Source organism: Giraffa tippelskirchi, chromosome 11, assembly GCF_054371585.1.
Source record: "Giraffa tippelskirchi isolate mGirTip1 chromosome 11, T2T-mGirTip1v1.2.pri, whole genome shotgun sequence".
In the NCBI taxonomy this organism is placed as follows: domain Eukaryota; kingdom Metazoa; phylum Chordata; class Mammalia; order Artiodactyla; family Giraffidae; genus Giraffa; species Giraffa tippelskirchi.
Window position 1 is genome coordinate 144719685 of NC_137285.1, and position 21157 is coordinate 144740841.

The 21157-nt window shown below is 58.9% G+C and overlaps 2 protein-coding genes across 11 annotated transcripts in view; one reads left to right on the forward strand and one right to left on the reverse strand.

The window, feature by feature from the left end:
• TSPAN18 (tetraspanin 18) overlaps positions 1-3794 on the forward strand; it is a 195194-nt gene extending 191400 nt beyond the window's left edge. For all 7 annotated transcript variants that reach the window (XM_081545885.1, XM_081545882.1, XM_081545884.1 and 4 more), the window contains one exon: positions 476-3794. In XM_081545885.1, the coding sequence (XP_081402011.1) occupies positions 476-523 (48 nt within the window). In that variant the 3' untranslated portion in view covers positions 524-3794. The remainder of the gene's footprint in view (positions 1-475) is intronic.
• TP53I11 (tumor protein p53 inducible protein 11) lies at positions 3726-20973 on the reverse strand. 4 transcript variants are annotated; one of them, XM_081545890.1, is made up of 10 exons: positions 20824-20973; positions 14883-14989; positions 10431-10526; positions 9469-9536; positions 8540-8699; positions 7857-7915; positions 7603-7651; positions 7141-7237; positions 6323-6424; positions 3726-5840 (listed from the first exon to the last, which is right to left on the reverse strand). In XM_081545890.1, exons 5-10 carry the CDS (start codon positions 8666-8668, stop codon positions 5707-5709), a joined length of 570 nt encoding a protein of 189 aa, XP_081402016.1. In that variant the 5' UTR covers positions 8669-8699; positions 9469-9536; positions 10431-10526; positions 14883-14989; positions 20824-20973; the 3' UTR covers positions 3726-5706. The 4 variants fall into 4 exon arrangements, with proteins under 4 accessions (XP_081402016.1, XP_081402015.1, XP_081402014.1 ...); XM_081545889.1 differs by lacking the exon at positions 10431-10526; XM_081545888.1 differs by lacking the exons at positions 10431-10526; positions 14883-14989.
• Between the last annotated feature and the right edge of the window lie 184 nt (positions 20974-21157).

Below are 21157 nucleotides of genomic sequence, written 5' to 3' on the forward strand. Positions count from 1 at the left end.
GCCTCTGGACTCAGAATGCCTAGACTCCAGCCCTGGCTTCCTCATTGGAGCTGTGTGATCTTAGGTGGGTTCCATGACCTCTCTGGGTCTCACTTCCCGGTCTGTGAAAATACTTCTGAGAAAGCATTTAGAACTGTGCCCAGCACATGGTAAGCTCTTGATACATACTCAGGCCCAGAGAAGGGAAGTGTTTGGCCCATGTTTGCTGATGGCAAATAAGGGAGCTGGATTTGAACCTATGGCCAAAGCCCCCTTCTTTTCATGACTACACTGCATGAGGGGACCAGTGGCTGGCAAGAGGGACTTGCCCCCACCCCCGGGCAGTGGCAGCAGTGCCCGCAGCGAGAGCATCCTAAGAGTGATGGGTGAGCCCCCTTCCTGTGCCAGGGCAGAGAGCCACTTCTCCTCGGGGTGGGACAGCCCCCTGGAGGGCTGTGAGCCCAGCCTGACAAGCCAAATCCTACTTTCTTTGCAGCTTTTTGCCATGATCTTTGCCATGTGCCTCTTCCGGGGCATCCAGTAGAGGGTGTGGCCTGAAGCTTGAAGACTTACCCCGCCCACCACTGCCCAGCACCCAATGCCCTCCCCTCCCCCGCACCCCTGCCCTCTTGGCCCTGGGGGAGGAGGTGAGGCCATTGTGAGTGGCCAGGAAAAGGGGTAGAGGAAAATAGCTATTTTTTTAACAAAACAAAATGAAGACAAACCTATGGACTGATACAGCCCGTCTGGACTCGGAGTGGGCACCGCGGGTTCTCTGCATGGACCCGGGCACACCCAGGATGCAGTCTGCACTGGAGACCAAAGCGACAGCAGGGCCAGGCCCCCTCCTCGGCCCAACCAGATCTGGCAGCCTGGGACCTGGGCCCTCGGCTCACAGCTTCAGGACTGGGTGCCAAGAACATAAGGATGTAGGCAAGAAGGAAGCAAAAGAAGATGGTGGAGGAAGCCTGGCGAAGCCCAGGGGCCCCCAGGAGACCTGGTCACCACATCCTCGAGGATTTGAAACCTACTCGGAATCCCTGGTCCCCCGAAGATGGAGTTGGCCTGCCTCATGCCAGGGCCAAGAGTAGGATCCAAAGACTGGATCCAAGAATGGCCCCGGCTGGTATGGTCCACGCTTCCCCAGCTGTCGGACCAAATACTCTGGAAAGCCCAGAGAGGGGCAGTTTCTCATCCACAGTCACACAGCACATGCATGACCGTTCTGAACAAGAACCCCATCACTCCGAGGCTGCCTGTCACTCCTCCCAAGGGTATGTTGGTCCCAGAAGATCTGCTGCTCTCACGGCTCTTTGGCCTCCGCATCCTGGTTTCCCCAGAAGAGAGAGGGCAAGCTGGTCAGGAGTTGCCTCCTCCCAGCTCCACAGCTAAGAATGTTCTGGACTCTATCCTCCCTGCTGTCCCCTTGTACCTCCCCACACTCTTCTCACACACACACACACATGCACACACACCACAGCCCCTTTTCCACACTGCCCACCTTTCCTCACAAGCCCCTCCCTGGTCTCCACCAACTCCCTGGCTCCCAGGGCTGGAAGGAACCCCCAGGATCATCTGGCTTGCCTCTCCTCACTCAGAATTGCCGCTTGGATGCCTTCCACAAGATCCCTGCCACGACTTCTCCATCTTCTTCTTGCACACCTCCAAGGACAGGGAGCTTACTACCTCCCAAGACAGGCTTCTCTTTGGACTGCTCTGACTTCAGCACCAATTCAATACATGCAAGAGGTTTCTGTTTTTCTGTGGTTCTGTCCACGTCATGCCACTTGCTCTCTCTCTCTGCCCCAAAGTGTGAAGGCCACACATTGTCCCCCCTTTACCCTCAGGCTAAAGAACCCCAGAGCCCCCCGTCAGTTTTGCTCTGACATTGTTTTCCAGTCCTTTCCCCACCCGTAGCACACTTCTGAGTGTTTCCTCTAGGATCTGGCAGGGGGAGGTTTCCTCACAGACTCACCCACACCTACACAGCACCCACAGATCAGCCCCTCATATGCAGGTCTCGAATTCTAGACCAGTGTTGGCAACTGTGTTGCAAAATGCCTCAACCCTGACCAGTCAGGAGTGGCAGCTGTGCAGAGGAACTGAGCTCTGGTCTGTGCTCAGCGGGCAAGGACAGTGTGATCTTGATTAGTGATGTCTGCCAAGCAACTCAGGCTGGATTGCTGTCTGCCACAGGCATGCGCGTGGAAGAGGCAGTATGTTGCCTGCTCTCCTCCTTTCATTGTCCCTCCTTGGGGTCTGGGAAGGACCCATTCTGTCTCACAGGCCCTATGCCAGCTTCCAGCCTCGGCTTCCCTGCTCTGCCACCTGCCCCCCTCCTGAGATGCCACCAGAGCTCAGTGCCTGCTGTCAAGATTTGGTTTGACCCTCCCCCTATTTCTTTTTTCCCCCCTTGCACCCTCCCTGCCGTCCTCTCTGGTCTGGATCTTTCCATATTGCTCCTCTATCAGGCTGCCCTGGCACCTCCATAAATGATGTTATGAACTCCCTAGTGACCCAGCATCTCCAGGACCCCAAAGGCCACCATGCAGCTGGTACTCCAGCCAGGTCTCTAGACCCACCCATAAGTTGGCTCCAACTTCCTGGCAGAGACAAAAGTCTGGTGTGAGGTGGACCAAAAAAAGGCTGATTAAACAGGGTTTAGGGTCAATTTGGGCAACTGTGTGGCTTCAGCTTAGGGGTTCCCTAGGCATCAAGGCCCCATCTGGTCCCCACTGCCCAGGAGAATTTGGGGCCTTCAAGGTAAGAACCAGGCATCATGCACAACCCCATCTGAGCCGTTGAGATGAAAGGCTGGTCGTGGAGGAACATCTGGGGGAGATGGGTTTGAGGGCGGATGGGAGTCTCTCATCACCAAGGGCTTTCCAGAAAGGGTCAAGGAGCCTGGATCTGCTGCCACCAACTACATTCTGGGGCTGGAAAGGGTAAGCAGGCCTCCCTGCTCTATACCATTAACACAGGCTGGTAGCTTATTTTCAAGGCTGCCCGCAGCCATTCTGAACAGGCCTGAGAAGGCAAAGCCCAGCCCCAACAGCTCTCGATGGGTGCAGATGGCAATTTGGGGGCTGCTGGGGTGGGGGTGGGGCTTCCTAGGTGGCACTGATGGTAAAGAAGCTGCCAGGCAATGCAGATGTAAGAGATGTGGGTTTGATCCCTGGGTTGAGATTCCCTGGAGGAGGGCATGGCAACCCACTCCAGTATTCTAGTCTGGAGAATCCCATGGACAGAGGCGCCTGGCAGACTACAGTCTATAGGGTCATAGAATCGGAACACAACTGAAGCAACTTGGCAAGCACTCATGGGGCAGGGCGGGCCATGGCATCTCTTTGCTGAGACTTCCTAAGCCCGAAAATAGGCCAGGAGCCAGGGAGACCTTGCACTTGTCACAGGCCCTGCCCAGTGCTGAAAAGGCCGCCTTCCTGCTTAGGGGCCGGGGGCTGGGACCCTGCCCAGCACCCCATGCCCCCTCTCTCCTCTCCACGCCTAAGGAGCCCAGACAGGATCCTCCAAGCCAGCTGAGGCCCCAGCCCCCCACCTCCCTCGAAGCCCCCTCACCCCTCCCCTGGTGGGTCCTATACGTTGAAAGTCTATTTTGGAAACTGTACATGTTCCCTGCCATAGGTAGCAGAGCTAATTTATCATGTTTATCCCCCGTGAGCCTCCCTTTTTTATATTATATATCAAGAGGAGTTTTGTAATATAAAACAGGACGCCCACACTGATGGTTTTGCACTGGCTTTTGTGACTGTTTCTTACAAAAAGAAAAAGGAACGAAGAATAAATAGTGACCGTGAGGAACGGTGGTCTTGATTGGGGGGTGGGGGTGGAGGGGGCCGGGGCAGGAGCTTGGTGGAAGTGAACCGGGTAGGGGCACCCTGGATCTTCTGGAACCTTTAGGAGGGACAGCGCCGTCCCTGCGGGCCCTCGTCCACCCTCTCCGGAGCCAAGGCCGTGCCGCACCCCCCAGCTTGGCCGGCTGGCCTGGCCCTGCTCGGGCGCCCACGCTTCCCCCTTCCCTGCCAGCCTCCCTCCCATGCTCAGCGGTTGGTTCTTAGGACTGGTTCTTAGGACAAACCATCCATCACTTGCTGACGAATTAGCCAGGCCTCGAAAAGCATCGACACAGCGGGGCCAGGGGGCACAGCCTGCCAGCCACCAACACCACCTCCCAAAGTCTGCACTGGCTCCAGGCCTGCCTGGGACTCGGTGGAGGGGTGCGGGGGGGTGGACAGGATTCTACAGAGAGACTAGAACCTCAGCCCAAGAGACAGAGGCCCCGTGGGAATGGCCCATCCTCAGGGTCCCGTTTCCCGTCCTCAGCCACAGTCAGCAGCCTTGGGCTCCCGACCCGCCGGGCAGGCCTCCATTAACAGTGGTGGCACCACTGGGCCAAGGGCCCACGTCCGGGTTTTTGGCCGCAGGGACAGCGGTGGGTGTGGGGGAGGGCAGTGAGGCCCAGGGTTGGGGTGGGGGGCCCTCCACATGGCAGCAGCTGGAGCTGGGCTACACCTCAGGACCAACCAGTCCTCCCCTTCAACACGTTTCTGAGACAGGAAGCGAGTCTGGGGCCGGGCCTGCTCCCCTGCACCCCCCAGGACATGGGGGCCACCAATCCCCGCGTGACGGAGCGAAGGAGGGCGTCGGGTGAGGGACTCGCAGTGGGGGCAGCGAGGGGCTGGGCCTGCAGGGGTCTCAGCCCCGTCGGGGCACTGAGGAGATGGGTGTGAGTGGAGGCAGCCTGCTGAACTATTTCTATTTTTTTTGTTTTTTTGCCCTGCTGAGCTTTGAAGGGTACCCAGTCATATTCATAGCTGGGCCTCGGTGGCATACCCAGGACAGAGGCCAAAGGGCAGCACCCTGGGGAAGGGGGGAGGCGGAGAGGGGGCTGAGTCAGGTGTACAGCAGACCCTGGAGGACATGCCCAAGTGAGGAGGAAATGCTTTTCTCTCTGCCTTATCCCCAAGCCCCATCACTGACAGGTGGCCTTCATCCGGGTTACCCAGGTGTCCATCTGTCAGGGCCGGCCTGGGGCCAGTTGCAGGGGAAGAGGGCACCTGGGGGCCTCCATGAGCTGGGGGCTGAGGCAGAGAAGCCAAGAGTGAGGCCGGGGCTGAGGACAGGGCCCCGCTGCCCCCGGGAGGCGGAAAGGGAGGTGCTGGCTCAAAGGCGGGCCCCCACCACCTCCCTGCCAGGCCACAGCTGGGCTGGGTGTCTAGGGGCACAGTGTCCCCTGTGTGCAGAGAGGGCCTGCATGGAAGGGAAGGGGCCCAGGGTCAAGGTCTCGGGTTTTCCAGGCAGGGGCGGGAGCCAAGTCTGGCTGCTTGAGCAGCGAAGGCCAAGGGGTGCAGGGGACGGACAGGGAGGCGGTCCACAGCCTCTCAAGAAAGAAGGGTCTCGTGACAGGGGAAGAAGGGGCCTGGTGCGGCCGGATGCCCGTGACTCAAGCTCTCCTGTGAGCATCTGTCCAGGGGGATCCAGAGGCCAGGAGACCCACGAGAAGGAGGCATCACTGTGAGGGGGGAAGGACAGGGTACAGAGGCCCCGTTCCCTCCCCAGCCCCGACGGTCACAGCATCTGGGGAGGAAGGGGAAGGCGCCTGCCCTGCCTGCCCGGGGCAGGGTCCTTCCTGCCTTCCGGAGCCAAAGGGGATCCGAGGTCGGTCCCAGGGCCTCCCTGCCCCAGAGGGGCCCCTGGCCTGGCAGGTGGCTACACCTTCTTGGGTTTTCGGCCGACTTGGTAATAGTAGTAAACGCTGATGGCGACAAAAAGGAGGCGGCTGGCCAGCAGCAGCAGGATCCCCTGAGACATGAGGCCCGTCTCGGCTAGCGTGGCAGTGACCACTGTGGGAGAGAGGCAGGAGGGACAGCAGTCAGGAGCGCTGTTCCTCACCCCCCAGCATGGGAAGCCAGGGGCCCCGGGGCAGCTGCCTGGCTGACCGCACCCCCCCACCCTGAGCTGGGGCGTCCGGCCAGCCACCCAACCCCACAGGTACATCTGTTGTGAGTCCCCCACATGGCAGGGACGGGGGCGAGTGTGTGGGCACAGCTGGGCGTGTGTTGTTCCCCCCTGTGCTGGGGACGCAAGGGAGCAGCGGGTGGTGGATGCACGGACATGCATTCAGGAAGGTACAGCACACGTCGGCCGTGTGAGCACAGGTGTGTGTGCACAAAGGTAAACGCGGACACAGGAGTCCCTCCCCCTCACACAGGTTTTCATCACTTCCCAGAAATCAAGTGGCAAAAGCTGGGAGGTTAGGGATCAAGCTACCAGCACCCCATCAGCTACCCACCTCCCCCTCCAAACTGTCCACCTCAGGACTCACCCAAGAACTGGACCGAGAAGTAGCAGGCTTCAGTGAGCAGAGTCCATCGGATGATGACCTTCTCAGCCGTGTAGAGAGCATTCCACATGATCAGGGAGATGCCTGGGGTGAGGGACAAGGAGGGGACTGGGCGCGAGGCAGCCTGATCCACCCTCCGCCCCCCAGAGGCAGGGGCAAGGGGTCCGCTCCTCTTCCCTTCAGCAAAGTAGCCAGGACCCCAGGCATCCCCTCCCCCCACTCACAGGCAGGGAGGTTTGGAAGGGAGGCTGGATCCACCCCACAGATAACCCTGAACGTCAGACTGGGACTTTAGCCTGCAGGTAATAGGGAGCCATAGAAAGTGTTGGCGACAAGGAGGGACCACAGGTACTGGCTTTCAAATGCTGTCACTCAGTGTCCTAACAGGCACTGCTTGCCTGTAACTCAGGCTGGAGAAGAAACGAAGTGGGGAGGGTTTTATAGACACTGTGTTGATTTCGCCTCCTCTTCTAGGCTGTGAGGCCCTCCCTGCAGGGCGGAGCCTGGGCTGCTTTCATCTCTCTATGCCAATGCCCTGGTGGGGCACCGCACACAGCAAGTGCTCAGTAAGCGCTCTGTCTCAGCTAACGGTTAAGAACAGCCCTGAACCACAGGCGACATTCCATCAGTGACCGCAAGATGGTAGCACACACTCAGCAGAGACAAACTAGGCAGCTGAAGGGCGGGCTCTGGGAAGAGGAGCCCCAGCACAAAGAGAAAGGCTTCCCAGATTTCCCTCACCCTCCATGGGCCCCCCCAGTTGCTCGTCACCTTCCCATCGTCTGCCCAGCAATACTCACTGAGGAGGGCACCACCATAGAGGCGGATGGGGGTCTTGCTAGTCACCTGCGCTCCGTCGAAGACCGCATCGTAGAGCTGGTCAGGAAAGGCAAGGGCCTGCGGACAGTGGGCGGGAGGCTCAGGGTGAGGGGATCCCTGTGGAACCTTCCCCTTGGACATCTCCTTCCTTCCTGCCAGCAGCAGCCCAGGGTCAGGACCCTGACTGCCCCCACCCCGTCCATGGCAGCAGAGAAGATCTCAGGTTCCAAGGACAAAAAGTTGGGACCACGGACCAAGGGACCTCGGATGCTCCAGGGCAGGGCACAGGTGGGGATGAGCATCCAAACAGATCAGGGAGGCAGCCAGAGAGCCTGGACAGCAGAGGTGTCAGTATGATGGCCCGAAGGCCCTGTGGGGAAAGGCAGCAGGGTGTCCCAGGGCAGCAGAGGGTGCCGGGTCTCAGGGCTGGGGCAGAGACTCACCATGATGGCAATGCCGGAAAAGAGCACAGCAGAGACAAACTGCCAGACTCTGGGGAGACGTGGAGATGAAGGTCAGAGGCAGATCCCTCACTGCCAGCCCCAGGCCCCACCCCGGGACCCTCCCCTCTCCAGGCAAGATGGAGGGATAGCTGGTCTGGAGGAGGGAATGAGACCAGATGGAACAAAGGACAAAACTACACAGGGCCCCTCCCCACAGCCTTGCACACCGCCAACACTCACAAGTCAATGCTCACCTGAGCCCCAAAGGCTCTCGAACAGCAAACTTGATCTCATTGCCTAAGACCTGGCTGATCTGTGGACAGAGAGGGGTCAGAAGGCAGCGCTGTCTGCCCAGCTCACTCTCTACCTCCCAGAGCCTGCTAGATGCCCAGGGACCCACCTGGGTGCCTCTGCTTAGCCAGAGTCACCTAGGCTAGAAGGGTCACACTGAGGCCACTCTCTGCCTCCTCTTGATACCAGGGCCCAGGGGAAGCTGAAAATATGGGCGCTGAGAAATGTGAGCTCAGGCACCTGCCAGCTGTAGACTTGAAGCCTGGCTCTACCATTTATTGGTGTGGTCCTGGGCAAGTCTTTAGTCTCTCTGTGCCTCAGTTTTCCTCATCCATAAAACGGGTTAATAACTGAACCTACATCTCCCGGGCTAACAGGAAGATTAAATATGGCAGCTGGTGCCATAACAAGCAAATAATCAGCACTCAACTAATTCTAACCATCCGTTTTCATTATTGCTGCTATTCCTGACATATCCATTACATTTCCAGAAAATATGAGCTAAATCTGGGGGCCCCATGCAGCTATATGGGTCTCAGCTACTCTCCTCCCCAAACAGTGGGCCAGACCTGCCTCCTCAAATTGGTGCTCAGAGGCAGACCCCCATGTGTGGCTGGTTCAAGGCCCCTCCCTGAACCCGGCCCACCTTGGAACGGTGGACCTCCCCGTCGTCATCCTCTCCGCCCACGCCGAGGATCTTGCGGGTCTTTAGGCGGCTCACAAGGTCCGTCTGGCTGTGCTTCTTCATGAGAGGTGGGGGCTGCTTGGCTGCCATCTTGTCCTAGAGCCCGGCCTCTGCAGGAGAGCTGCGGGGAGACACCGGTCTCAGCCACAGACCTTGACCAGGATCCAGATCTCAGAAGGCGGCTAGACCCCATCCTGGGGCAGCAGGTGGACACCAGAGGACTCTGAGGGCCCGGGCTTAGTACTGGGCTCCCTAACCACCCAGCTGTGGGATGAAAGGGGCAAGTCACTGCCCTGTCCTGGCCTCAACTTCCTCATCTGTAAAATGGGTTAGAGCAGATGGTCTTAAGGCCTTTCAGCTCTACCAACCCATTTGGCCTAAATGGATGTGGCCTACCCCCAGTGACCAGGCTGGAGGAAGCCTTACAGACAGTCCTAAGGGAAGTGTAGGCCTAGGACTAGGCATTCAGGCCTAGATGGAGACTGGACCCAAAGATTCTTGGAGGCAGGGAGTTAACTGGGGCCTGGGTCAGCCTAGCTAGAAAAGGGAAAGGTCTGCCCAAGCCTGGGTAGGTGTCCTGAGTGCTGGGATCCAGGCCCCCACTGAACTTTTGCCCAGACGATTCCTACTGCCCAGCAATCCCTCCCACCCACCCACACTCCCAGACAACCTCCACTCAGCCTGCCAGCATTGGAAAGAAGGGGAGGGGGGACCCCAGGACCCAGCCAAGCCAGAGGAGGGATGCCCAGGAGAGCTGGCCAGGCTCTGGGGCAGCAGTCCGCCCTTACCTCTCCCTGCTCTCCCCCCTCACCCCCAGCCCATAAGCCTCGAAGGCCCCCAGTCGCCAGCCTCCCCCCAGCTCTGCCTCCGGCCGGATCTTGAGCACCTACTGTGTGCCGGGTGATGGAGACGCTGAGGTAAGTGGAGTGGCCGCCCTCACCTTCAGTCAGCACAAAATCTATGCGAAGGAGACAACAGTATAAGCCACAGTGAGGTCAAGGTGTCCAGACGCTGTGACCACAGCCATCTGCTAGATGGGTACCACTTATACCCATTCTACAGATGAGGAAACCAAGTTCAATGAAGTTCAACAGAGACTGGGTTAAAAAAATGGTAGCAACCCCTGCCCTAGTACGTGCCCCATTCATGCTGGGTGCCTCCCACATTCCTGCACCTCATTCCCACCCACAGTAACTCCAGCAGGGCAGGAGAACCGCCCCCCAATAACCGATAACCGACAAGGCTCAGAAGTTGCCTGTGCCTCGGCCAGGGACCCGAGGTGGGCTTGCTGGACGCCCCCGACCAGGCCTCAGACAGGTCTTCCTGTCGTGTGGGCCCAGCCACGGCTCAGCCTCCCGGCCACAGCCAGGGCTGCCAGAAGGAGGGCACAGACGTGTCCCCAGGTCACCTCCAGCCCTCCACAGCCCCCCAGTGTCTCAGAACAAAATAAAGCGCCCAGCAAATAAGCATCAGAACAAAGACTCAAACAGCGGGACATTCAGACAATGTGGCTGTAGACCAGATGGACTGGGCATGGCGCACGCCAGCCCCGAGTTTGGAGACAGTGGTCATTACTGGAGGTCTTTTGTGAGTGACGTCCAGACCCAGTGGCCCTCCTAAGCCCCGCAGCCTAGTGCCTCGTCTGTAAAAAGAGGGCAGCTATGATTTTTCCTCCTGTGTATATACACGCTCAGGGAGTGGGAGGCGGCACCTGGTGGTGACCCGGAAGGCAGCCCAATGCCCAGTGCCGGTCAGAGAGGGTGGCCGCCAACCCCAGCCTGGGGCAGCCAAGGTGTAACTGGGCTCCTCGGGGCGGGAGGGGGGCGGGGAGGTGGTCCAGCCACTGTCATACCTCAGTTACTTGCCACCACCTTCTCATGAATCCAGGTAGAATGTATAATCAGACTTGCGTCCCTCCGGATGCCAGATGGACCGCTGGAGGCTGCCACTGCGAGGAACAGCCCAGAGCTGGCCCCCACCCACCCCTCCACCAAGGAAGCACCTGGCAGCCACCCTTCCTCTTCCAGCCTCCCCTTTGGTCTTTTAATTTGCATACAGCAAAATGGAGCTTCTCTGTGGTCTGTAGTGCTAAGAAATGTAGCACAAGGACAGGTAACCAGCCCCTCCACATCAGGACCCTCACCACTCAGACCCTCCCCTTGCCCCTAACCCCTGGCAACCACCGATCTGTTATCTGCCATCTGTCGCTATAGTTTTGTTTCTGCACATGTGTTACATAAATGGAGTCATATAGTACATAACCTCAGAGACCCGCTTCCTTCTTTCATTCAGCATCGTGCCTTTGAGACCCATCCGCGCTGTGTGTACGGACGGTCCCTTCCTCTTGGCAGGAGAGTCGTATTCCCGGATGTCAATGTACGAGTTCGTTTCCCCTGTCACTCACTCACTGATGGATGTCTGAGTTGTTCCAAAGTTTGACTGTTAAGAATACAGCTGCCATAAACATTCGTGTGCAGGTTTGGGGGTGACCATGAGTTTTCATTTCTCTAAGGTAAATGCTTGGGCTTTTACCCAAGCATTGGATAAATGCTTACCCAAGCAGTGGAATTATATTGAATTACAACATATAGTAAATCTACACTCAACTCTAGGAGAAAGTGCCAGATTGTGCTCCAAAGAAACGAACCATTTAGGTTTCCCCACAATGCACTAGTGTTCCTATTCCTCCACATTCTCCCCAACATCAGCTATTCTCAAACGTGACTTTGGCCCTTCATATAGGTCTCCCTGGCATTTTAACCCTTCTTACCCAGTCCGGCCAGGCTGCCTGACTCAGTCCTGCTGCGCCCATTACTAGCTATGTCGACAAGTCACGTAGCTCTGAGCCTCGGTTTTCCCCATCTGTGAAATGGAGCTGTAATTCTCAGCTCCTAGAGATCCGAGGGCAAAAAGGGAAGCTTGGTCCCAGCACACAGCACAGCACTTGCATGTTTAAATGAAAGAAGTGCATTTAGTGAGGATTAGCTGTGAGCAGCTTACAGCCTGGGTGGGGCTCGGGATGCTGATCTGTCAGCCACCAATCAGAGCAAGTTGCTTCTCTGAGCCCCAGTGTTCTCATCTGTGAAATGGAAACAATAATCCTTACATTTTCCCTAGGGCTGGTCAAAGGAGACAAAATAATGGCCAGAAAGTAGTTTATAAAGGGCCAGCTAACTGCTGAAGCCGGAAGAGCTTAGCTGCCGAAACCGTACTCTCCTGAGTTCAAAGCCCAGTGTCTGCCACTTCTTAGCTGTGTGCCTGTGGGCAAGTCACTTAACCTCTCTGGGTCTCAGTGGCCCCATCTGCAGCTGGGAAAGCCAAGAGTCTTCCCTCCTAGGGATGCTGTGAGAAAAACATGCATGGAGAAAGTGTGGGGCAGTGCCGGGCGCATGCCAAGTGCTCGGCTGAGATGGGCACTGAGACCCAGACACCCCCTCCTCCCCATGCCCCTCATGCGGCAGGGGCTGGGATGGAGGCTGGGGAGGATCAGGAGAATGGACTAACTCGCATTTCCTAACGTCTTCACCTGCTGGACGAAGCCCCAAGATCTCAATCCCATCGCCCAAGGCTGATGCTCCAGCCACAGCACCCCAGACACGGGCCGGGTCAGCGATCCCTGCTCGGAGGGTCGGCTGCCTTCCTCTGCCCTCTGTGCCCTCCCCACCAACACAGTACAGTGCTCCCCTTGGCACCACAGGCCCAGGGCTGGTACGGATGGGGGGGTCACAGCGTCCTGGGCGCTATCGGACGTCCAGCATCGCTGAGGTGGGATGAGCCTTATCCACAGACACTGCCGTCAGGCACCTGGTCCGGGGGGACCCACTGTTGCCACCCCGGGAGCCCGGGGCCCGGCCCCAGCAATGAGCTCACCACTGCACCACTGACAACCGGCCCTGCAGCCTCCCAGGGAAAGTGAGATCCTGAACATTATCTCCAGGGAGCAGGGGCCCCAGTAGCCAGCTGGCCCTATGGAGCTAACTGCTCTGAGTGCTGAGTCCCGGGGCTCCTTCACCCCAGGACTGGGCTCTGCTCACCCGGGGAGGGCAGGTGAGCAGCTCTCGCCAACCCCTAAGCACCCAACCCCGAGACAACCCCACACACCCCCATCTGCCCGTGAATTGTCCTCCTTTTAAAGGCCTCTCCAGGTGTCCTTTTTAGGAGTGGCCCCACTTTAACCTAAGAGCGGATGGAGGGAGTGTCCCCCACTCCCTCCCTGCACCCCAGCTGGACGCTGGCTTTGGGACAGCCAGACTTGGGTTCGAATCCTGATTCTGTAAGGCGCTGCAGCTCTCCCAGTTTCTAACCTTGTGCTAAAGAGAAGGGGCACTCTGCCTGCGGGGGAGGGGGCGGGGGTGGGGGAGGGAGGGAGTGTGTACGGGCAGGTGCCAACAGCAAAGCCCTTCCGCCCTGCCCAGGGCCAGGCCAGGCCGAGCCTCTTCGCCTCCCCTTTCCTCACCCAGCCGTGCAAGTGGAAAAAGCCTGTCTGTCACAGCTGTCACGCTTCCGTTCCCAGGCCCCACTGCCTCCTGAAGGTCCCCTAGGGCTCTCCCAGGGGGTGCCAGGTTGGTGCCAGGCTGCCCAAGGCAAGTGAGAGAGGGGCGGAAGGAGGGCTGCCTCTCCACTGGCCAGGCGAGGAGAAGGGGAAATTCGGCTTGCAGCCCCCAGACCCAGCGTTCGTGACCTTCTGCATGCTGCCCCCAGCCAGCTTCTCTGACCTCGATTCCCAATAAACTGGCAAATCACAGGCCTTCAAACAGTTGCTCCCCTTTCTGAACCACTGCCCTCTGTTCCTCCCATCTCGAGGTCCACAGCTCCTCAGGGGCTTTGCAGCGCCCCTCCTCCAGGGTGACTGCCCAGGGCTCAGTGCCCTCCCCGCTCTGAACTCTCAGTGGCGCCCACGGGCCACTTCCGGCCCATCCTTCTCAGCATTTCAGGGCCAGCTGGCTTCCGCAGGACCCAGCGATCTGAAGGTAGGGCTGCTATTATCCCCACCTGAGAACAGTCCCGCGGGCCCCCGGACACAGAGACACTCAACAGCACAGACGAATACCAGACAGTGGGGCCAAGGCAAGCAGGCCTCCCCCACCCCACCCAGAGGGCTCAGGATCACTCTCAGAGCCGGCAGGGCCTAAGGGGAGGCTCTGCTCCAGACACAGCCTGGACAAGGCAGAGAGCCGAGGCCCAGGGCGGGCAGGCACTGCCCCGGGCCATGCATGAGCTGGTGACCCAGCAGGGGCAGGGAAGGGACTCTGGTCAGGCAGAGCTGGGTTCCAATCTGGCACCTCCTCTGGTCAGGCAGCCTTGGGCAAACAGGTCAGGGGTGCTGAAGACTCCCTGAGAGTGGTTGGGATTCTCCCTGGCATCTGGGGTGCCCAGGAAACGGGTGGAGATTGGATGAGAGCGTGGGATGAGACCACCCCCCCCCCCAGAAAGCCGAAGCCACCTCTAGGGGAGTGCCAGAGGGTAGGGCTTACTGATGGTTTTGCTCACCAGGCCTGGACAGCTCCGGGCGTGGGAGGAGCACAACAAAAATTTATGACTAAAGTTGGGGGGAAGGGTTTTGAGACCCCCTGCTAGCCAAGATCTGACCCCCCTGTAGCCCCTTCCTCCTTCCTTATCCGAGGCCAGAAAAGAACACCCCCAAAGAGCTCCCAGAGGCTGAAAGACAGAAGGGACCGTAATGGGACAGAGACTGAGCAATGCCCCCAGAGACTGGACCAAGAGAGAAGGGCTCATTGGGGTGGGGGAGGGGTTATGGGGAGTGCTGGTTGGGGGTGCTGGGCAGGGGAGTGTTGTGGGGGGGTGTTACAAGGATCAGGGGAGGATGGGAGGGTGGGTATATACTTAACGATTGGGCAAACTCAGATTCAAACCCCCAACCCGTTCTCTCAATTGTTCTGTGACGTCAGGAAAGTTACCTAACCTCTCCGAGCCTCCTCATTTGTGAAACCACAGGAGGACGTCTTAGCTCACAGGGTTTTGATTAGACAGACTGAAAAAAGGCAGTGGAGGGGCCTGGCCCCCGGTGCTCCCCAAAGGACAGCAATTAACAACACTAACGGGGCAGCTGTCCAGGCCCTGCCCCCACAGCAGATCCGTGGGGCTGGGGCATCACTACCGTGTCAGTCTTGGAGGACCTCTCCCAACCCCCCTAGAGCCTTCCCGGGAAGCCTGGTTTCCATAGAAACAGATGGACTGCAGAGCTGTCCCCTTCGTGGAGACTGTGCCCCCACAAGGGCTGGCTTAGGAACCTAACCAGCAGGGGAGGGGGGAGAGGAAGGGGCCTGGGGCCCAGAAAACCCACCAGCTGCCAAGCCTCTGGTGATTCAGGGGGGAGTCACTGCTGCTGAGTATCAGAGTCAAGAGCTGCTTCCTTTGCAAACAAGACCCTCTGCAGGAGGGTCAGCGCACCTGTAAGGAGAAACGCTCTGAGATCATCCACCCCAGGAAAGGAGGCAGTGGACAAGTACTTCCAGACCTGGAATTCCATGCTTATCCCCAGAGCCCAATGAGAACGGCTGTATTACAGATAAGGAAACTAAGGCCCAAGTGACTTACGCACATGTGTATCTGGGGCTAAGTGACAAAGCTGAAATTCCAACCAAGTTAACGGTGCCTAATGGATATTCAGAGAGAAGCTGTTATGTGTGTGTGTGTGCACATGCCGGTATGTGGGCTGGGGGTGTGGTGTGGTGAACATGACATCCAACAAGAACCAAGCTCTAAGCCTTCTTCTCCATCATATCTCCCCTTGAAAGTCCCTGGCGGGTTGCCAGCATCTGAACCTCGCCCTGGGGTCCAGCCTCCCTTGGATGAAGGCCCTGTGACTTCGGCAGGACCTGGGGAGGGCTGCAGGGAGACCCATTGTTCTGTTATCACGTTGGTACAAAATAGCTGGAAATGGGGACTGGAACATGTAGCAGAGGAGTGGGGGAAGTGAGAGCTGGAGTCTCCCGGCCCTGGGCAGAGGGAAGGGAGGCAGGGAGAGCCCCAGCAAGGGCACCGTGGGGGCTAGGAGGTCCAGAGCCGGCATCATCCTTCTTGCAGTCCTTCCCTAGTGCAGCCCATCAGCCCCTTGGGTCAAAAGATGCCCAGCCCTGAACCCTCCACTTAGTTAGGCCCTCAGGCAGAGTGAGTCTCCAGTCTCAAGGGTCCAAGTCTCTGGGCTCTGCCCCATGAGTCCTGTGCCTTTGGGCAGACTGACTTCCTGGAGCCTCCGTCCCTTCACTGTAAACAAGGTGGCAACGCCTGACTTACTGGGTTGTCAGCAGGGTCACACAGCTGCATCACAGCCATGATCACGGTGGCCTCTGGGGTGCAGGTTTTTGCCAGGGTGGGGGGTTTTCTCAGCTCACACAGGCTAAGGGCAGAAGCTGAGGAAAGGGTACCATGCAGCAGGACTTCCCTGCAGTGTGTCCCTAGAGAGCAGAGTGCAGTTATTCTAAAGGCCAGCCCGCCTTGTCTCTCAAGTAGCCGATGAGTTAGGGGAGGGTGGGGCCGCCTCATCCACGTCTCTCGGGTACCAGCTTCACCACTGGGCTCAGGATGTGTCAAGGGCGAGGATGACAGAGTAGAACCGGCCGAGAAGAGGAAAGAAGACGATTCGAATCCCACAGGGACAGAAACCTGCCCCCACAACAAGGCTCAGTAGTCAAGAAAGGGATTCCACGCTCCATTTCCAAGAACCTCCAGGAACACAGGAGCTGGCAGTGGAGGGTTTGACAGAAGCTGGAAGGCTGAGCCCTGAGTCACTGGGCTGGGAAACAGGACAACTGAGGTCAACAACAGACTGCCCTCGTGGCAGAAGGCAAGCTGGGGCCCAACCCTGGGACTCAGTTTCCTCCATCTAAAAAATGAAAGCGTGGTCTCCAGGGCCCCTCCTGGCTGTGATATTCCTGACTTGGTTTCCAAGCCCTGTCACTCACCAGCCACACTCCAGCTCCAGCAAAGAACCCGGCACAGGCTGTCCCTCCCCCAAGTCCCCCCAGCACCTCCCTCATTGGCTCTGGAAACACACACATTCTTGCTGCCTTTCTACTAGTTCTCTTTCTTTTGAAGCTGCAGAATTTCCAGGACAGAGGAAAGCCCACATTTTCATCACGAACATCTCTAAGGCCTTTGGGACACAAAAAAATAAACATCCCCTGCTGTGCTGGAGAGGGTGAGAGGGCAGGGCAGGCAAGGGGCAAGAAGGAGGGGACATGGGGCGGGGGGAGGTCACTGACTTCCCCAGCTCTTTGATGGCCATCCACCGCCACTCAGGAGTCACTGCAAGGGGCATCCCTGTCCCCACTGTCATAAAGGGCAAAACACATGGGGAATTCCTGTCCTTTTCAACCCAGGAATGGGCCAGCCTCGCCCTTGGCCCAGTGACCACGTCAGGGCCCTCAAAGGCAGCTGGTGCTTCCAGACCCTGTGGGGCCACAGTCAGCAGGACAGCCTGGCTTCCAGATCCCACGAGCTCTTATGAGAAGGCAGTGGACATATCCCTCGCCCCTCCGACTCCTTCCACCTCCCCCACCCCTGTAGATGCTCAGAAACTTGGAGGGGAGGAGAAAGGGTGTTTCCCTGAAGAGATGCTCCACTATTTTGAGCCAACTTTTTCATAAGCAAGAAGCTATTTGCCCTTTGGATAGGTTGGGAGAGGCAGGCAAGCAGAAAGGTCCCGGTACTTCTTCTGGGGCCTGGATGGGCCAGAACCACAGATCAGAACCGACCACCTTCCCCAAGATGTGGGGCTCTGGCATGACTCAAAAGACCTGTGCTGACATCCTAACTCCATCGCTCGCTAGTTGCATGGCCTTGGGCCCGTTACACCAGCTCCCTGGGCCTCAGTTTCCTCCTCTGTAATAATGACACACACCTCCCACCGATGAGAAGAGGCACAAAAATACCTAAAACAGTACTGATCTCTGGTGAATGCTCAAAAGTTATGGTGCTATGATTTTCAGACAAGGACATTCAACTTCTCCGCTCAGTTTCTCCCCTGGCCATATCAGCTTCAGAAAAGGTCTCCCTGTAGGGCCACATGTGGATACGGAGTGGGGGCTGATTACAGGGGAGGGGCCATAGGAAGGAAATGGGAAGAGAGAACTAGAACTAGGGTCACTCTGGCTCAGGAGGAAGACGACAGCCTGAGTGTACTGACCACAGGTGGGGAGGGAGCACCTGCGGAGGGCAGGGACTGAGCCTGGGTGGCTCCCCTCCATGTCTCCAGCATTGGGTCAGGCCTGGCCCTGCCAGAGGAGCAACCACTGTCGTGAATAAATGGAATGCAGAGTGAAGGGAAAATGTTATGGGCTAGGAGTTAGAACACTAGGCACCCCACCCTGCAGCTGCCTCTCCGGAGTGGCTTGCCTTGGGGTTACTTATATGTCATCTCTGAGCCTCACTGCCTTCATCTGTGAAATGGGAATGCTTATCCCCTCTCAGCTTGCCTCATCTCCTGTCCCTTCCCCACCCTCTCACTCTACCCTAGCTGCACTGGCTGCCTATGTGTGCGTGCTCAGCCACTCTGTCATGTCTAACTCTTTGCAACCCCATGGATGGTAGCCCGCCAGACTCCTCTGTCCATGGGATGCCCAGGCAAGAATACTAGAGTGGGTTGCCATTTCCTCCTCTAGGGGATCTTTCTGACTTAGGGATCGAACCCACAGTTCTTAGGTCTCCTGCACTGGCAGGCGGATTCTTTACCACTGAGCCATGAAGGAAGCTGCTGGCTCCTTACAGCTCCTCAAATACAGCAGGCGTATTCCAGCCTCAGGGCCTTTGCACAGGCTGTTCTCTGCCAGATCTTTAGTCCCTGAAACTCTCCCCAAAGCTTACTCTCTCAAAACCTTAGCTGAAAAGTCACCTCCTCAGGGAGACCTCCCTGACCACCCTATTTTAAATGGTGACCCCACCCTTGGCCTTAACACTCCCCCCAACACTCAACTTTTCCCCCTCACCTCTCAAAATACTATATAATTTGCTTATTTACTTTATTAGTTATCTACCCCTCCCCCATTCCGTGTCAGCTCCAGAAGGGCAAGAATCTTTTAATTTTGTTCACAGCTGTCTCTTAGTGCCCAGAACTATATCTGGCACTTTGTTCATTAAATCATGTTGGCCTAGCCCTCACTAACAGTTTTGTTTAGTAAATGAAAGAAAGGAAAGAATAGCTCTGGGTTGTGTGAATATCACAGGTCACTGCTAACTCCACTGTCCCTCCCATGCCAACCCCAGGACTGCAAGCACCAGCAAGCCCTTCCTCCAGTAGACAGAGGAGGGCGTACCATAAGAACCTGCGGAGGGGAGGCAGTTGAGTGTGGGGCTGGAGGCCCTGGAGTGGGGGTGGGATTGAGGGATCTGCAGAGAACAGGCCTGCACTGTGCATCCAGCAGGTGCTGACAGCCAAACATGGGTGGAGGGCTTTGGGCCTCAGCCCTCCACTCCAAATTTAGAAGGATATATTAAGCTGACACCAAGTGGGCAGAAAAGGAGGAGTCAGAGTAGCCGGTTCCCAAGACAATGGGGCCTGGAGGGGACCTTGGAGGCCAGAGGGCCCGTTTTACAGATGGGATAACAGAGGCCTGGAGAATACGTGGTCTTATTTATTGTACTAACAACCCAACAAGAAAAATCTTTGCTCCCCCTGGGCTAAACGGAACGAAGCTGAAAAATGGACTTTGCCCCCTCCTGGCTCTCCAACAACCCTCTCACCACCTCCTTCCAGGTGGCAACTCAGAGCCATGGACCTGCCTGGAGGTGAGGACGGAGTCCCTGGTATCTAAGGACGACGGAGTCCCTGGTATCTAAAAGCTGGAGGAAAAGGTATCATCCCCCTCCCCACAAGGCCACTGGGGCTGGAGGTCCAAGAGGCCGCTCAGTGGGGGCAGGCATCCCCGGCGCCCTCCCCGCAGGACGGCCCCACCAGGAAAAGTTCGTCCGAAGGAAATCAAGCAGGAAGTGCGGGGCCGTCCGTGGGGCGGCGAGGCCGCCTTGGGCGTCGGCGCTGGGCTCTGGGCTCGGGAGAAGCCTCGGGGCTCTCGGCCTCCACCCTCCACCGGGCTCCCGCCCCCGCCCCCTTCGCTCCCGGGTAGAAACCCGCTTCCCCCCGGGCCTCGCGGGGGCGGCGGGAGCCCGGGATCAGGCGGGGGAGGGGGGGCGACAGGACGCGGAGCGAGAGCCCCACCGCGCTGGGGGCGCGCCGGGGGGTGCGCGCGGCGTTCTGCCGGCTCCCCTGCGGACCCTCAGGGTGGGTGCGAGTTCACAGCCCAGGGTTGGCAGTCCCCGGCCACTCAGCGCCAGGACAATGGCCCCGCACTGCCCCGTCCCGCTAAGCGCGCGGCTCGGGAGAGAGTGGGGAGCGCCGGTTTCCACCTGTGCGTCCCTAATCCCCTCCCAACAGCTTGGGCTTAGGCGCGGCTCCCGCCTCTGGTGCCCCCAACCCCGGAGACTGGGGTCTCCAGGTCTGGCTCCTCCCCCCTCCCATGGGTCCTTTATCTCCCAGCTCCAGACACCCACCCACTTTCTCAGGCTCGAGTCTGCGAGCCTGGGGGCTCCAGGCGGTAGCTCTGGGCTGCTGGGCGCCTGCGGGGCTCCCCGCCCCCGGCCCCCCGAACCAGAAGATCCGGCCAGACTTGTGGGCAGCGGGAACTCCGCCACCTCCAGCCTCGACCCAGCGGGGGCGAGGAAAGGGTCTCGCAAGTTTGTGCCGCGCGCACCCCGGACCTGGGAACAATGGAGGGAGGAGGATGGGGACGGGGATGGAGCGGGGGAGGGGACAGAGAACCGAGCGCGGGGACCGAGTCAGACCCCAGAACGGGAAAATCTGCTTTCTGTTCGGCTTCTCCCTTGCTCCGAAGCAGAGAGCCCGAGCCCGAGACGGGGAGGCCGAGGGCGGAATCAACAGTCCAGGAGGGAGGAGACGAAGGAGGGAGGAAGCAGGAGGAGAGAGGGAAACCGAGTCAGAGGACAGGGCAGCGAGCGGGGAGCGCGAACGAAAGGACCAGAGGGGGCTGCGGGACGGCGCCCGGGAGAGCCGAGGGTGGGGGTGGGGGCCGAGATCCCCGGGGTCCCGGCAGAACCTGCCGGCGCCGGGAGGTGCTGGGGCGCCCGGCTCGCGCGCACTGGGTCCTCGCTGTCCCCGGCGGTCCCTGCGGCCGCAAGAGCCTCGCTGGGCTGTGCTGCGCAGGCACCCGGCCGGCTGGAGGCGGGAAGGGAAAGTGCGAGGCTCCGAAGCGGCGGCGGGGAGCAGAACTTACGTTCGTAGCGCCTGCTGGCGCCGGCGCTGCGCGGAGCTGGGGGACTCGGGCCCTCGGGCGCCTCACATCGCGCCGCCCGCGCGGGGCAGGGCAGGGCAGGGCAGGGCCGGCTGGACTGCGCGCGGCGCCCTGTGCGGCCGGGGTTTGCCCGAGTCTGGCGGCCCGAGCTGGTCCCTCCTCTCAGTTCCGCGCACAAGCCAATGGCGCGCCGTCCCCTCCCACGCGCCGGGCTGCCTCGCCCCCGAGGGTGGCCGCCGGGGCGGGCGGGAGAGAGGGGCTGGGGGGACTGGGCCCCCCGGGCTCCCCAGCAGACGCGGTCCCGGAGATCGCCTGC

Bases quoted from the DNA above. Each gene is read 5' to 3' on its own strand.
- TP53I11 (XM_081545888.1), bottom strand. From the start codon at position 8,668: ATGGCAGCCAAGCAGCCCCCACCTCTCATGAAGAAGCACAGCCAGACG. The intron at 7,238-7,602 runs GTGAGTCTCTGC...CACTGTCCGCAG, and splicing joins TTTCCGGCATTGCCATCATG to GCCCTTGCCTTTCCTGACCA. The intron at 6,425-7,140 runs GTGAGTATTGCT...CCCTCACCCCAG, and splicing joins CTATGGTGGTGCCCTCCTCA to GCATCTCCCTGATCATGTGG.